The sequence below is a fragment of the Crinia signifera genome, chromosome 19 (genome assembly GCF_055691185.1).
Source record: "Crinia signifera chromosome 19, ASM5569118v1, whole genome shotgun sequence".
Classification (NCBI taxonomy): domain Eukaryota; kingdom Metazoa; phylum Chordata; class Amphibia; order Anura; family Myobatrachidae; genus Crinia; species Crinia signifera.
The window spans coordinates 46,770,852-46,783,375 of record NC_139226.1 but is presented as its reverse complement, the minus strand read 5'-3'; the positions used below and the strand labels follow the sequence as shown (position 1 = coordinate 46,783,375).

Genomic DNA, 12,524 nt, shown 5'->3' with positions numbered 1-12,524 from the left:
ACTTCTGGATTCTTCGAATCATCTGTTGGACCATCTGATTCCATAGGAATCCAAAGAAGCCCAGGATGCAGCCATCTCCCCACCACTTTAACTTGTGCAGAGTTCCAATTGCACACTGTGTGCAAGGGAATGTTGGGGTCTAGCTCAGCCTGAGCCCAGTGCGGTCTCAATTTATCAGTGAATGGACAAAGGTAAAAAGAAAGAAATTGAATCTGCGCTTTTTGAGAAAGAAAATCACACAATATTTACAACCAATTTATTAAAAATTTATTAAAATACATTAAAAAACACTTTTAAATGATTGATTGTAGTACATAATCCACCTTCATTGTGATTTTTTTTGGCATATATATGGTGCAAGCCTTGAAAAATTAACCCCTAATGTTGAAATGGGGGTATTGTGGGAAAGCACCTTACTAGTCCTTCATATGCGGATCCTGTTCCTATTTGGACTCCAAATGGGCAAAAGTTATTTTGGGGGGGAGAACAGTTTGGTGAACTCACATATCCGGGATATCTGCCACTGCTCCGTGTTGTAGTAGGAAATGGTCCCCGTGAGAACGATGCACTGTCCTTGCTTGTAATATTGTGAAGCCCAATTGGTAGCAAAGTCCATTTTTTGGGTCCTGGTTCAGGTATCCTTGTGGAACGTTGTGCTTGGTTCCACAGCCGCACTGGGAAGGAGAAGGTGGGGGTGCTGCAGTCTAACACGTTTCGCTGGGTATCCCCCACCTTTGAAATAGGTGGGGGATACCCAGCCTCATGTCTCCCACACAAACACCCGATTTACAGAGCAGAGTACCTAAAACTGCAAATACTAATCTGCTGTAAGCCAGGTGCCCATCTATATGCAATGAATGGTGATGGCGCCACAAAAAAATCACTGTCTGACAGGCGGAATCATAGGTGCGCCGCCCTACTGGGAATCTTCCCAGTAAAGTCTAAGGCCAATCCACCCCTGTTTGTGACCATTCCTGATTCTGCCACATTCCATAAATTAGGCCAAGTGCCATCTCTGTTTCTGTTTTATATCAGAGGTTGTCATTTAATGTATATAGTGGTTTTCCTTCTTTTTTTAATTGTGAGGGAAATGTTTGCAGAGGATCTGCTGTAGCCTATTCCCTTATCTTTATTTATTATATTACCAAATTAATTAATTAAATAATTATAATTGTTTTAACACCTGTTTTGTTCTACTAAAAGTACTGGCCTATAATATTTATTTGATTTTTAAATGGTTCATTGACTTTTATCGGTTGTTATGTAACAGTTTTAGAAAACTTTTAGCGTTATTATGGCTTGTTTTATGATTAATTAGTATTCTGTGTGCTATGATTTACATAACATTTTTAATGGCTAGGCAAGGTTCCAAGTAGAACAATAGTCTGGTGACTGTTTCCTGTGCAGCTAGTCAGTGACAGGGCAGGTGTGGTATAGATGATTTACAGTGTTAGGTAGACAGTCAGTAGGTCAAGTCCATATGATCGTCCTTCATTAGTTCAACAGGGTCAAAGGTCAACAGGGAATGCAAAAGGTAGATAGTGCGTAAACTCAACAGGCGCATAAGGTCAGAGGAGTCAAAAGGTTGACCATCATGACCACCAGTGACGTGCAGTGGTGGCTGTTTACAGAGAGGCACTGTCACCTCCCAGGTAAAAAAAATAACAATAAAATACTCACCAGGCACGGCACTCCCATACATAGATCAAATTCATATAAAGCAAACAGAAAAAAAATATATTTAAATATGCAATAATGTAAATAAAATGTCTCAATGGCTAAAAGTTACTTTGTTTCCAGTGTGATGTGGCCTGTGCACAAAGCTAGTACACCGGGACTCAGGGTTACTTGCCAGTCAGGTGAATGAATGCTGGGATCTGTGTTGTGCCGCTGATCTCCACTGTGGTGTTGGGACTCGACACTCCACAGCAGGGGTCCAAGGGAGAGGAGCTGGCCGGGTGTAAAATCCCGGAAGGGTGACTGTGAGCTGGCCCAGGTGGTGGTGTGAGGAAATGATGGGCCCAGCCTGGTCAAGGGAAGATTGGACAGACTTAGTACGGTCTTACCTGCCGTTTCTATAGGCCAATCCATCCTTGTACGGACAATTTCACTTGTCCACATTTTCAACTCTTTACACTGCTTGATAAAACTCTCCATGGCATCAGGAGTATATGTACTATACAGCAGTTTTCCAAATCTGCTGATTCTCTACTGTTTTGTACATTATACACATATAGGCGGTTGTTTTTTTTTTTAAGGGGCAATTATTTTACAAGGCAAAACCATGCCTTGTAAATGATTGCCTCTTTACAAAAAAGAACTGTCTAAGTATGGCCAGCATCCTGCACTATGGCTGAACTTGTGGGTGTGGTATAGCTGGCCGAAGTTTGGGATCTATACTAACATCGGAATCCTGGCCGCCGGTACTCTGACCTGGGTGGAGTGCAAAGATGCCCTATATGGTCTCAGTGGCTTGCTTCGCTTGCCATGAGTTCTATTCTCTCTCTATGCGGGTCATGGACCCCCACGAGAGAGAAAAGCACCCGAACTTGGACACTATTACACCCATCCAGCCCTTATTCTGATTGAGTCGGACAGCTTCGTGTTCCATCGGACAGCCGATGTATTGTGTTTGCGAATGTGGAGAGGAGTTTCTACGTATGTGTGAACACCGTGCACGTCCGAACGCGGCGTGAATTCATGCAGAAAAGGATCGTATGGAACCATCCGAGCTGTTTGGGCTCATTACCATATGCCTACAACCCGCGATTCATGGGCGTTCCCTTTAAAACGCTGGGCTGTGACGCATGTGTGGGGGGCGGACAGCCTACATAGCCGGATGTCAGCTGCCCTCCCATATTCCTGCTTTCACATGGAAAAATGTCCGAGTGGTCTGGAGCACTTGGGGTTGCCTGACCGCTCGGTCAGAGGCAGAACTGCCATTGGTGCAGCAGGTGCATTGCACCAGGGCCCCTGAAGACTAAGGGGCCCACTGCTGCCACCCACTGGTGTGTGGCATATTGTGAACTCCATGCTGGAGTGGAGGAGGGGGCCCAAATTTTATTTTGCCCCTGGGCCAACCACTCACTAGTTCCGCCACTGCGCTCGGTCCATCATTCAATGGTCGGCGACCATCAGAGAATGGGGGAGGTTCCCACAGATGGGTGAGTTGTTCACATGAAACATCCACTCGCGGTCCATTCGCTCGCCGTCTTACCGCATTAGGACGGTGTGAGCGATCCGTACGGTAGGCGGGGCTAAGAACACTCAGTGGCCGTCCGAAATACGCATCCGTCCGAGTCAACTAGAATAAGGGCATAAGGGGAAATTTACTAAGATGTGTATTCTACTTCACATGTGATGTTGCTATAGGCAACCAATCAGAGTCTACTTCTAATTTATTTAGCACCCTCTAGAAGATAGTAGAGAGGATCTGATTGGTTGGCCATAGCAACATCACATGTGAAGTAGAATATACATCTTAGGAAATTTCCCCCTAAGTATCTTTTAATCACTGGTTTGTTGCGGCCTTCCTTATGCGGTATAAAAGTGTTATAAAAATGCTAGATTTCTTTTGACCTTTGAACTTGCTGAACATGGAAATTTGACACATTCACTGACAGCAAATGTATTGATTTTGGAAAGGCTGCCTTTCATAAAAGTTACGACACGCTGTAAAGTCTCTGTCTCAATATTCAGTCGATAAGGTTATAGGGTTTTTTTATCACAAGCTGCACTCTCACTGTTTACGCCATTTTACAAGGTGCAGTGTTGCGCTGTTTGATAATCGCAGCACGTTTCCAACGTTTTGGGTTATTGCTAACCCAATAGACATTTATGAGAATATTACCAGCAGTGGCGCATGCAGGGGGTTGGGGAGGTTCTGAGTATGACTGTATTTACCGCTGCATGTTAAATTTTTAATATATGATGCATATTTCTATCTATCTCTATAGATATCTGTATAGATATAAAGATATATACAATATATATCTACAGATATATGTAATCATATGGCACCCAAGTATGGCCATTTTATGTATGATGTTTGTCTACATTTCTAAAATGGCATAGTAATGGCCACCGGTGCAGTCGCCATCGATGGTTGCCATCAAAGGTGATTCTGCAACTAGCCATCGATAGTTACAAACTATGTGATGGACAACCATCAATAGTTTTAGCTATCGATGGTCATCAATTCTCTTTGGCTGACTGGGCCACAGGCCAGTCAGAGTGTGGGGGCGGGGCTACAGAGTTGCCAGGGCGGGGCTATGCTTGATGGCAAAAATGTTCGACACTAGCCATAAACCATTCATGATTTTTGAATTATTGATAGTCGATGGCCATACCTAAAATGGCATTGTAATGTACTGCCACATTGTCTATTACAGTACTCTCTTGAAATGCTGTATGCAGGCTGGTGGATAGATACACAGGTGCATGGCCAGTGCAGACTAGTACTATACAAGATGTGCTGAGTATGGTACCTCAGCTTCTATAATAGGAAGAGACAAGCTCCGGAGGTGCTTTCTTGTGCATAAACCTCCCACAAGAGGCTTTTACTAGAAAAGGAAATTGTGACTTAACATTTCAGTCCAATGATGATTATTGGGCTACCCACTATGATTGTTACTTTGAATTTGGGTGATTACACATGGGATCCGGAATACGTTTCCTGGGTATGGGTCATTTGACCAACAGTGTCTACGTCACCAGTCAAAAGGCTGACCGCTATTGGTCGACACATGAAATATTTCGACATGCATTAGGTCGACGTGGACAACACAAGCGGAAGTTCAACATGATAAAGTTTGCCATGGAAAAATTAGGTTACATGGAGACCGTATTACGCCCTCATTACGCCCAGACCTCATTATCGCATTGCAGTATGTGATTACACCAGACAGGTGTTTGACGCGTCAGGTGCCCCGAAAGGAGCCCTTCACTGTGATGTGGTTAGTGTGGTTTCAGGCTTGTGGCATGTGGGGATACGTAGTCCATAAGCTGCAAGTATTGAATGATAAATGGTGTCTTCCAGTTAGCTGATTGTGGCTCTATCGTTATTTCAGCATAGAAGTAGGTGTCCCAGTGTGTTCCCAGAGCTACCTGGACTGGCTTTTCTCAAGCTAAAAGAAATCCCTTGTGGGGATGAACCATTTTAGTATTGTCCTTCTTATGCACTAACGCGTTTCTCCCTGAGAGCTTTGGCAGAGATAGGAGAATATCACGATTGGCTGTTCTAAATCTGATGGTGATTTCAGCTTCCTCAGCTCCCATTGGTTGCATGCTATTATCTCACACGGCGCACAGTAATTGTGCCCCCCCCCCCCATTGTACAAAAGGTTTTTCTTGAACCCTTTGAGTGTCAAGTGAAAATTGACAAGCAAACATTTTTATTCCTCATAATGACCTGTCATGTTTACCTTATATAGGAAATATCTTTTTTTTTTACAAAAACATTTTTTATTGAATTTATATAACAAATGTGAGCGACGGTGCCATTATCGAACATCTCTCACAGAGATGTTGGCACTCAAAGGGTTAAATTCCTCTTTTAAGTAAATTGGTGTGTATATATATTATGCAAATGATGGTTATTTGGTCACGTTTCATCCAATGGTGGCGATCAATAAGATGGAAAAGGGTCCAAACTGCATGTTTTTGACATCAGGTCAGGTCCGATGCGATGCGTGGTCCAGTGAGCATCACATCGGAGCCTGAAGATCAAACAGTGTACGTTTTTTTCCAGGTCACCCGGCAGGAGCACAGGTGCACTCATTACTCACTGACACATTTTAAAAAAGCACAGGTGGAGCTAATTATTTTACCTGTGATTCTGTGTGGAGACATACAAAAACATGAACTGTTGGGGGTACTTGAGGAACGCTGTTGAGATGCACTGTCCTAGGGTATGGGCACCTTAATTCTGTTCAAAAATATTTAGCATTCTTGCAATGTCATTCTAACATGTTATATTGTTCTGCTCTGAATAATGACTCACAAAGTTCAAGTCAAGGTGAGACTATTATAAGAAAACAATAGTTATGTGATGATGCTATATGGAGTTAATACTTTAATAATGGCATGTCCAAAATGAGGCACTCCAGCTACTACACAAACTACACATCCCAGCATGCCTTGCCATAGTTTTAGCTTTCCCTAATAGTAAAACTGTGGCAAGGCATAATGGGACTTGTAGTTTCACAACAGCTGGAGGGCCATAGTTTGGACATGCATAGAATAATACAAGTAAAGGCATTTCACTACAGTCACACATACATAAACACACAACATTTGGCTATTTTGTAAAAGGTTGACAGCCAATAGGGCGACAACCCCAAATGGTTGACATGAACAAGGTGGGCATAGACAAAATGTCAACACACACAAACATGGAAATGTTGACACGTGAGAAGGTTGACATGCGCTTTCTAGAAATTTTGGGTGTACTTCCTCATCTTTGCGGCCACCGCTTACGCTATGGAACTTACGTACTGTATGGTGAGCTGCGAGCGCACCGCCACCCTCCTGTGTCCACGCCGCCATCTTTTATCTTTAGTAAAGTTGTGGTGAGGGAAGCAGAGCGAGCCACCAAGCCTGAAGCGTGGCGAAAATGGTGCTGCGAATCCTTACGTAGCGGTTATGTAGCGGCTAACATAACTGGTGTAGTGGTGGCCACAAAGATGAGGAAGTACCGTTTTTTGGGTGTCAATTTGTAGGTTTAGACACAAATAATTTACCAGCTGGCTCACCATGATTCTGGCAATTATCCTGTTGGATGGTAAATTATGCAAATAAGGGGCTGCAGCAGTTCAAACTGAAATCTAAATTGTAGTGTATAACTAAAACTGTATAAAATTTCTGGGCTACATGCAAAAGCAGCCAGTATTTACCCTGCACAGAAAAAATATAACCAACTCAAATCTGGATCTCTCTTCACACATCTGCTAGTGATATCTATTTAAATAATGTTAATATGTATTGCAACTAAGTTGTCTGACCATGTGTATGCATAGAATTTTTTTTTAACTTTAATTCTTAAATAAGACACTAATAAAAAGAAACATTTAACTATATGATAGATAGATAGATAGATAGATAGACCCAAGAGTTCCTTTTTTCCCCTAGTAACAAAAAATGGTGTGAAGGTACTTTTTCCTTACTTACCATCTAAATAAACCTGGTTTAAATGGTTCTAAAAATCTAATGTGACTATAGTTTGAGAAATGGCCTCTGACCACATAATAGGTTTGCTAGGAAGGCAGAGGAATGTTCCACGGACTATCATTAGATAACTTGCACCTGTGTGTTTGGGTGGGGCTAGCAGACCAATCCAATCTGAAGCAGAAATACTTGTGCGTTGCGCTAGTGGAAAGACAGGTTAGAGCGGATTGGATTACTGATGTGAAAACCGACAAACGGAGTGACAGTTTACAAATCCGGAAGATTTAAAGTCAGTGTGTAAATCCAATTCTAGACAGCTGCAAAATCACTCAGGGATAGATGTATGAAGCAGTGATAACGGAGAAGAACAGGGTTGCCTACCTGACCCTCTCCTTCAGGGAGAAAATGCTCTGTTCCTGGACTTCCCTGGTAATGTATGATTGCCATCACCTGTGGGGAGCTGGGTAATTGATAAGAAAGATGTTTCACCACAGGTGATGGCAATCATACATTACCAGGGAAGTCCAGGGACAGAGCATTTTCTCCCTCATGGAAAGGGTCAGGTAGGGAACCCTGGAGAAGTAGTGATAAAGTGCCTGGTACATTATCACCGGCCTATCAGCTCGTGACTGTTAAGATACAGGCTGGGTTTAAAGATGGACAGTTATAAGCTGATTGGCCGGTGATAAAGTACTAGGCACTTTATCACTTCTCCTCCCTTATCACTGCTTCGTACATCTACTCCTCACTCCTCAGTACTATATATACTTTAATACGCTTCCAGAATGTTTGTGATACTCCCTTGGGCTTTGATAGAGAAGTCCAGCCTGACAGATTCCCCCACTTTCCCAGTCAAGTGGACATGCCAAGGGTACAATAAATTAATTTATTAACATTTAATTATATAGTGGCCAGGTGGTGTATACCTAATCGTTGGGCTCTGAAAATTCACAGCCCAATGATCATGCATGAATCAGGCCTTGAGTTTCTTCCAACCTGCGCACTATGCCAATATTCACATAGTTTAACAATTTGTTGCAAAATGCACATGCACAAAATGTCTGATAAAGTCTATGGAAGCGTTATATTACGAGGCGGGAGGCCATTGTTGTCGTAACCTGGAATTGGAGTCAAACATTAAAAACTTTATTACTCTGTCTCCCGTTCTGTTTTCTGCCACAATAGTAACAATTAACATTTTCCAATTGGATATATAAAAAAAAAAATTTTTTAATACCAACTACGGTAGTCACGTCTCATCGTTTATCTGATCAAGATTTTTGAATGGTTTGGGAAAGTACGGATGTGTAATGGTTAGCATTACTGCTTTAAAGAACTGATGTTATGGGTTCCATTCCCACCATCCGTGGCCCTAACTGTGTGGAGTTTGTATATTCTCCCCGTACTTGCGTGGGTTTCCTCCGGGTACCCCATTTTCCTCCCACAATCCAAACATGTACTGGTAGGTTAATTGGCTCCTAACAAAAAATTAACCTGATCAAATGTGTGTGCGTGTACATGTGATAGAGAATATAGACCCTTATTCAGGTAGACTCGGTCGGTCGGGACCTATGTTTTGTGTATGCGCATGCCTTTCGAGCGGAGGGGGGGGGGGTGTCGGGGGTGTCGGCCTGAGCCATTAGCATATGTTAACACCCAGCGATTCTTGGTCGTTCCCATGAAAATGCTGGGCGTAAACATGCCACTGGTTGACTTGCAAGGGTGCGAATTTGCGCCTGAGCGAGTCAACCAGAATAAGGGCCATAGATTGTAAGCTTGCAGCAGGGCCCTCCTACCTCAATATCTGTTTGTTTTTACCCAGTTTGTTCTATCACTGTCAACAATTGTAAAGCGCAACGGAATCCCTTGCGCTATGTAAGAAACTGTAAATACATGTATTATATATTTTGTCTAATAGTTTGCACTGTGTAGAGTAATCACATTACTACTGTATGTTAATATACTTCCAGGAATGTGAAACGTGTCCAATTCCTTTTTTCCAGGAGAACCCTCACTAAGCACTCGCTGATATTCAGTCACATATTGTGTGAGCTCCGAGCCCTGTTCCCGGGAGGGCGCTATCAGGGGCATACTTACAACGTTATTAAGTTTGATGCATCTAAGTTCTGGAAACAGAAATTTGGATCTAGGTAACTATGAAAAACCTCCATGGACTCAATTATGTTCCAAAATCCGCTTGGAGAGTGATAAAATGGACAGTAATAATCTGCCAACCAATCAGCTCCTAACTGTTATTTTTCAAACACAGCCTGAAACATTGCAATTCCAGTTATCGCTAATGTTAAATGTTTCCAATGCCTAGTTCACTTTTCTATTTAGTCACTAATTGCCAGATAACTGATTGGAATATTGGCCCTCATTCTGGTTGGCTCGCAATGCGGCGTTAGTTTGCTGCATTGCGAGCCATGTAACACCGCTCGTGCGAATGCTCTTCCCGCCTAATTTTCCCGTAGCACTGCGAATGGATGTTTTTGCATAAACTTCCATTCGCTGGCTTGAAATCATTCGATGGTCGCCCATCATCGAATGATTTCTGTGGCGCTCGCTAATCTAAGTCAGTCTCTGGTGACAGATTAGCGGTTCCCTGCTCCGAGAACAGGGCAGGCAGCTGACATCCGGTGACGTCAGTACTCCCCCTCCCTACGCCCCCGTAAGGCAGGTGGCCGCCCCATTTGGAAGTGTACACCCAGTGTTTTTGTGGATACTCCCAGAAAACGAAGGGCGTTCACATGTGAACCACCCTATGCCCGCCTCCTGCACGCCCCCCCAGTGCAAGTGTTTCGGAGACTATGCAAGTCTCCGAGGGCACCCGCGGTGAAGACCTGCACCTGTACATAAGCGATTATGTGCATGCGCAGGCCTTCAACATCGGTCCCCGTTGCGAATTGGCAGGGGACCGACTCAACCAAAATTACCCCATTGTCTGGAATTTGCATGGGAGGATGTTGTGGTGTCACACACACATCAGTGTTATCAGTGCGTCTCGCTTATCTTATCTGTAACATTTTATGTTCCAGGTGTCTGGTGGAATGGAACGAGTTTCGGGATGTACTTAATTCTGTTCATCCTGTGGGGGAGGGGCCTCTGGAATCGGCCCTGCGCAGTACTATAGATCTTACATGTAATGATCACGTGTCAGTGTTTGAGTTTGATATCTTCACACGTCTCTTTCAGGTAAAACAACATTACTTTATAGAGCACTAAATCCCAGGGAGGACTAGCCATAGACATTGCAAGGAATATTCTTGGTGGGACAATGTATCCATGAGGCCTGTTTTATTTGTTGACTTGTGACATACTTGCCGGCATTGTGATGCCGACAGGAGAAGCCGGGAGAGGAGACTTTTCCCGGGAACTAGGGGGTGGGGGAGGAGCCCTGCATCCAGCCCCGGCACCATTACAGAAAATGCAGCGATTTGTGGAGGGGGCAGGGCTACAATCACGCAAATTGTGTCATTTTTTTCTCCTCCTCCTTCTTAAAGTGCTGTGAATGGCGGCATTTACTGTGCTGGGGCGGGGATTGATTACATCAAGCTCCAGCCCCGCCCCCAGATATGTTACAGAGAGACTTTTCTCTGGGCTTTTACTGGAGAGGAGACATGTAAAGGAGGCAACCCTGGGTAGCACCACCTCTCCAGGACCACTTTAAGCCCTGCTCATTACTGATGTTGGGCTCAGCTAATCTATTTTGTAAAAATGACTAATCCACAGTGTTCCTGTTAATTCCCCCACAGCCCTGGGAGACCTTGCTACAGAACTGGATGCTGCTTGCCGTCACACACCCTGGATACATGGCTTTCCTCACATATGATGAAGTTAAGGAGCTCCTGCGTGGCCTCACTCACAAGCCTGGCAGGTAATGCATGCCATGGAATAATTGCATTTTTGCTTTTACAACAGGATAGCAGCAAAGACTGAAACACACATAGGACAATCAGCATGGGGGGGGGGGGGGGGGTTTCAAAGCACCTAATGAGTGGACAAGTGGAGAAATTTCCCATAGCAACCAACAGTTTTTACAATTTTATAGAATCTATCATCTATATTCTGTGTGGCTCCGTTACACTGCCATCTGTTGGCAGCAAGTGAAAGTACATCTAGCTTTTGAAGCATTTACTTTGAGTGGGCTAACTAGTATGTATGTATATATAATAATTCCACGTGGTGGCACTCCAGCTTGAGTAGCTGTTAAAGGGTGCCCACCAGATCTCCACTCGATCTCTCAATAATAATTCCACGTGGTGGCACTCCGTGCAATAAACGTCTTACACCGCAGGGTCCTGCGGGTGGTAGAGGGTATTATATCAACCGCTCAGCATGTAGGGCCTGGATCAGTAATTTCCACTAATTACCCCTTTACTGCACAGATGGTGGGAGATGGGGTGGGAGAAGGGGGTATTGGGCTGAATGAAGGGGCCCTGATACATAACTTCCAGGGTGGTAAAGGATGTTTAATATGCAGAGGAGGGGTGTATAGTGGAGTGGGCTTATTATTCATAATTTTCTGGTGGGAGGACAGCTTGCTTGACTGCAGATATCTCCAGTTCCCGGAAATATATTTCTTAGATTTTAATGGAATTAAAAACTAGAGAATCCCACCTACCAAATGTTATTGGAGACTAGGCGATCAGAGTTCAGGAGGCAGAGCAATCTGCCAACGTGTATATAAAACTACATAGCAGGTGTGTGGAGCTGGAGCAGTAACCAGCTGCTGGAAGGCTGATATCTCTGGTTCTGGGAACAGTAAAGACAAGCTACTAATGCAGTGGTTTCCAAACTGTGCGCTTAGGCTCCCTGGGGTGCCTCGGGACACTTGCAGGGGTGCCTCGGGTTGGTGGACCAGGACCAATTCAAATGAATTATGATCAATTATTTCTGGACAAAACCAGTGCTAGTGGCTGCCAATCATAAAATGTGTACAATCAGATCCAAATCCTGTAGGAGCCGGACTGGAGGCAAAGCCTGGGGGTAGGCTCCCCTGACAGGGTTTGTAGGGAGCTGACTAGCAGTTAGTCATAGGAGGAGTGCTTAAGGAGAGGGTCATAGGGGGAGGGGCTTAACGGGGTGTTGGAAGGGTTTATAAGCAGGGTTCAGACAGGAAATAGGGGTCACTGGGAGATTTTCTCAACAGCTAAGCAGCGTGACATCTCCCATGGCTTCCCCAGGCAATGCTGATGCAGAGGTATCCGCTGCGCTTGCTGCCCTCAGGGAGGCAGCTGGCACCAGAGGGACTGAGTGGCTGCAGCAGCAGATGTCAGGTCTGCTGGGGGGACTGGGAGCAGCAACGCAAGAGGCTGCTCCAGCGGGTGCACGGCCTCGGAGGTCCAGGCCTCCGGAGC

The 12,524-nt window shown here is 44.4% G+C and overlaps 1 protein-coding gene across 1 annotated transcript in view; it reads left to right on the top strand.

Moving 5' to 3' along the window:
- The window catches only part of LOC146041535 (E3 ubiquitin-protein ligase CBL-like), a 33,992-nt gene that overhangs the window by 4,077 nt on the left and 17,391 nt on the right, over positions 1 to 12,524 (top strand). The window contains exons 2-4 of the mRNA XM_083161495.1: positions 9,168 to 9,314; positions 10,203 to 10,359; positions 10,920 to 11,041. Of these exons, the coding sequence (XP_083017621.1) occupies positions 9,168 to 9,314; positions 10,203 to 10,359; positions 10,920 to 11,041 (426 nt within the window). The remainder of the gene's footprint in view (positions 1 to 9,167; positions 9,315 to 10,202; positions 10,360 to 10,919; positions 11,042 to 12,524) is intronic.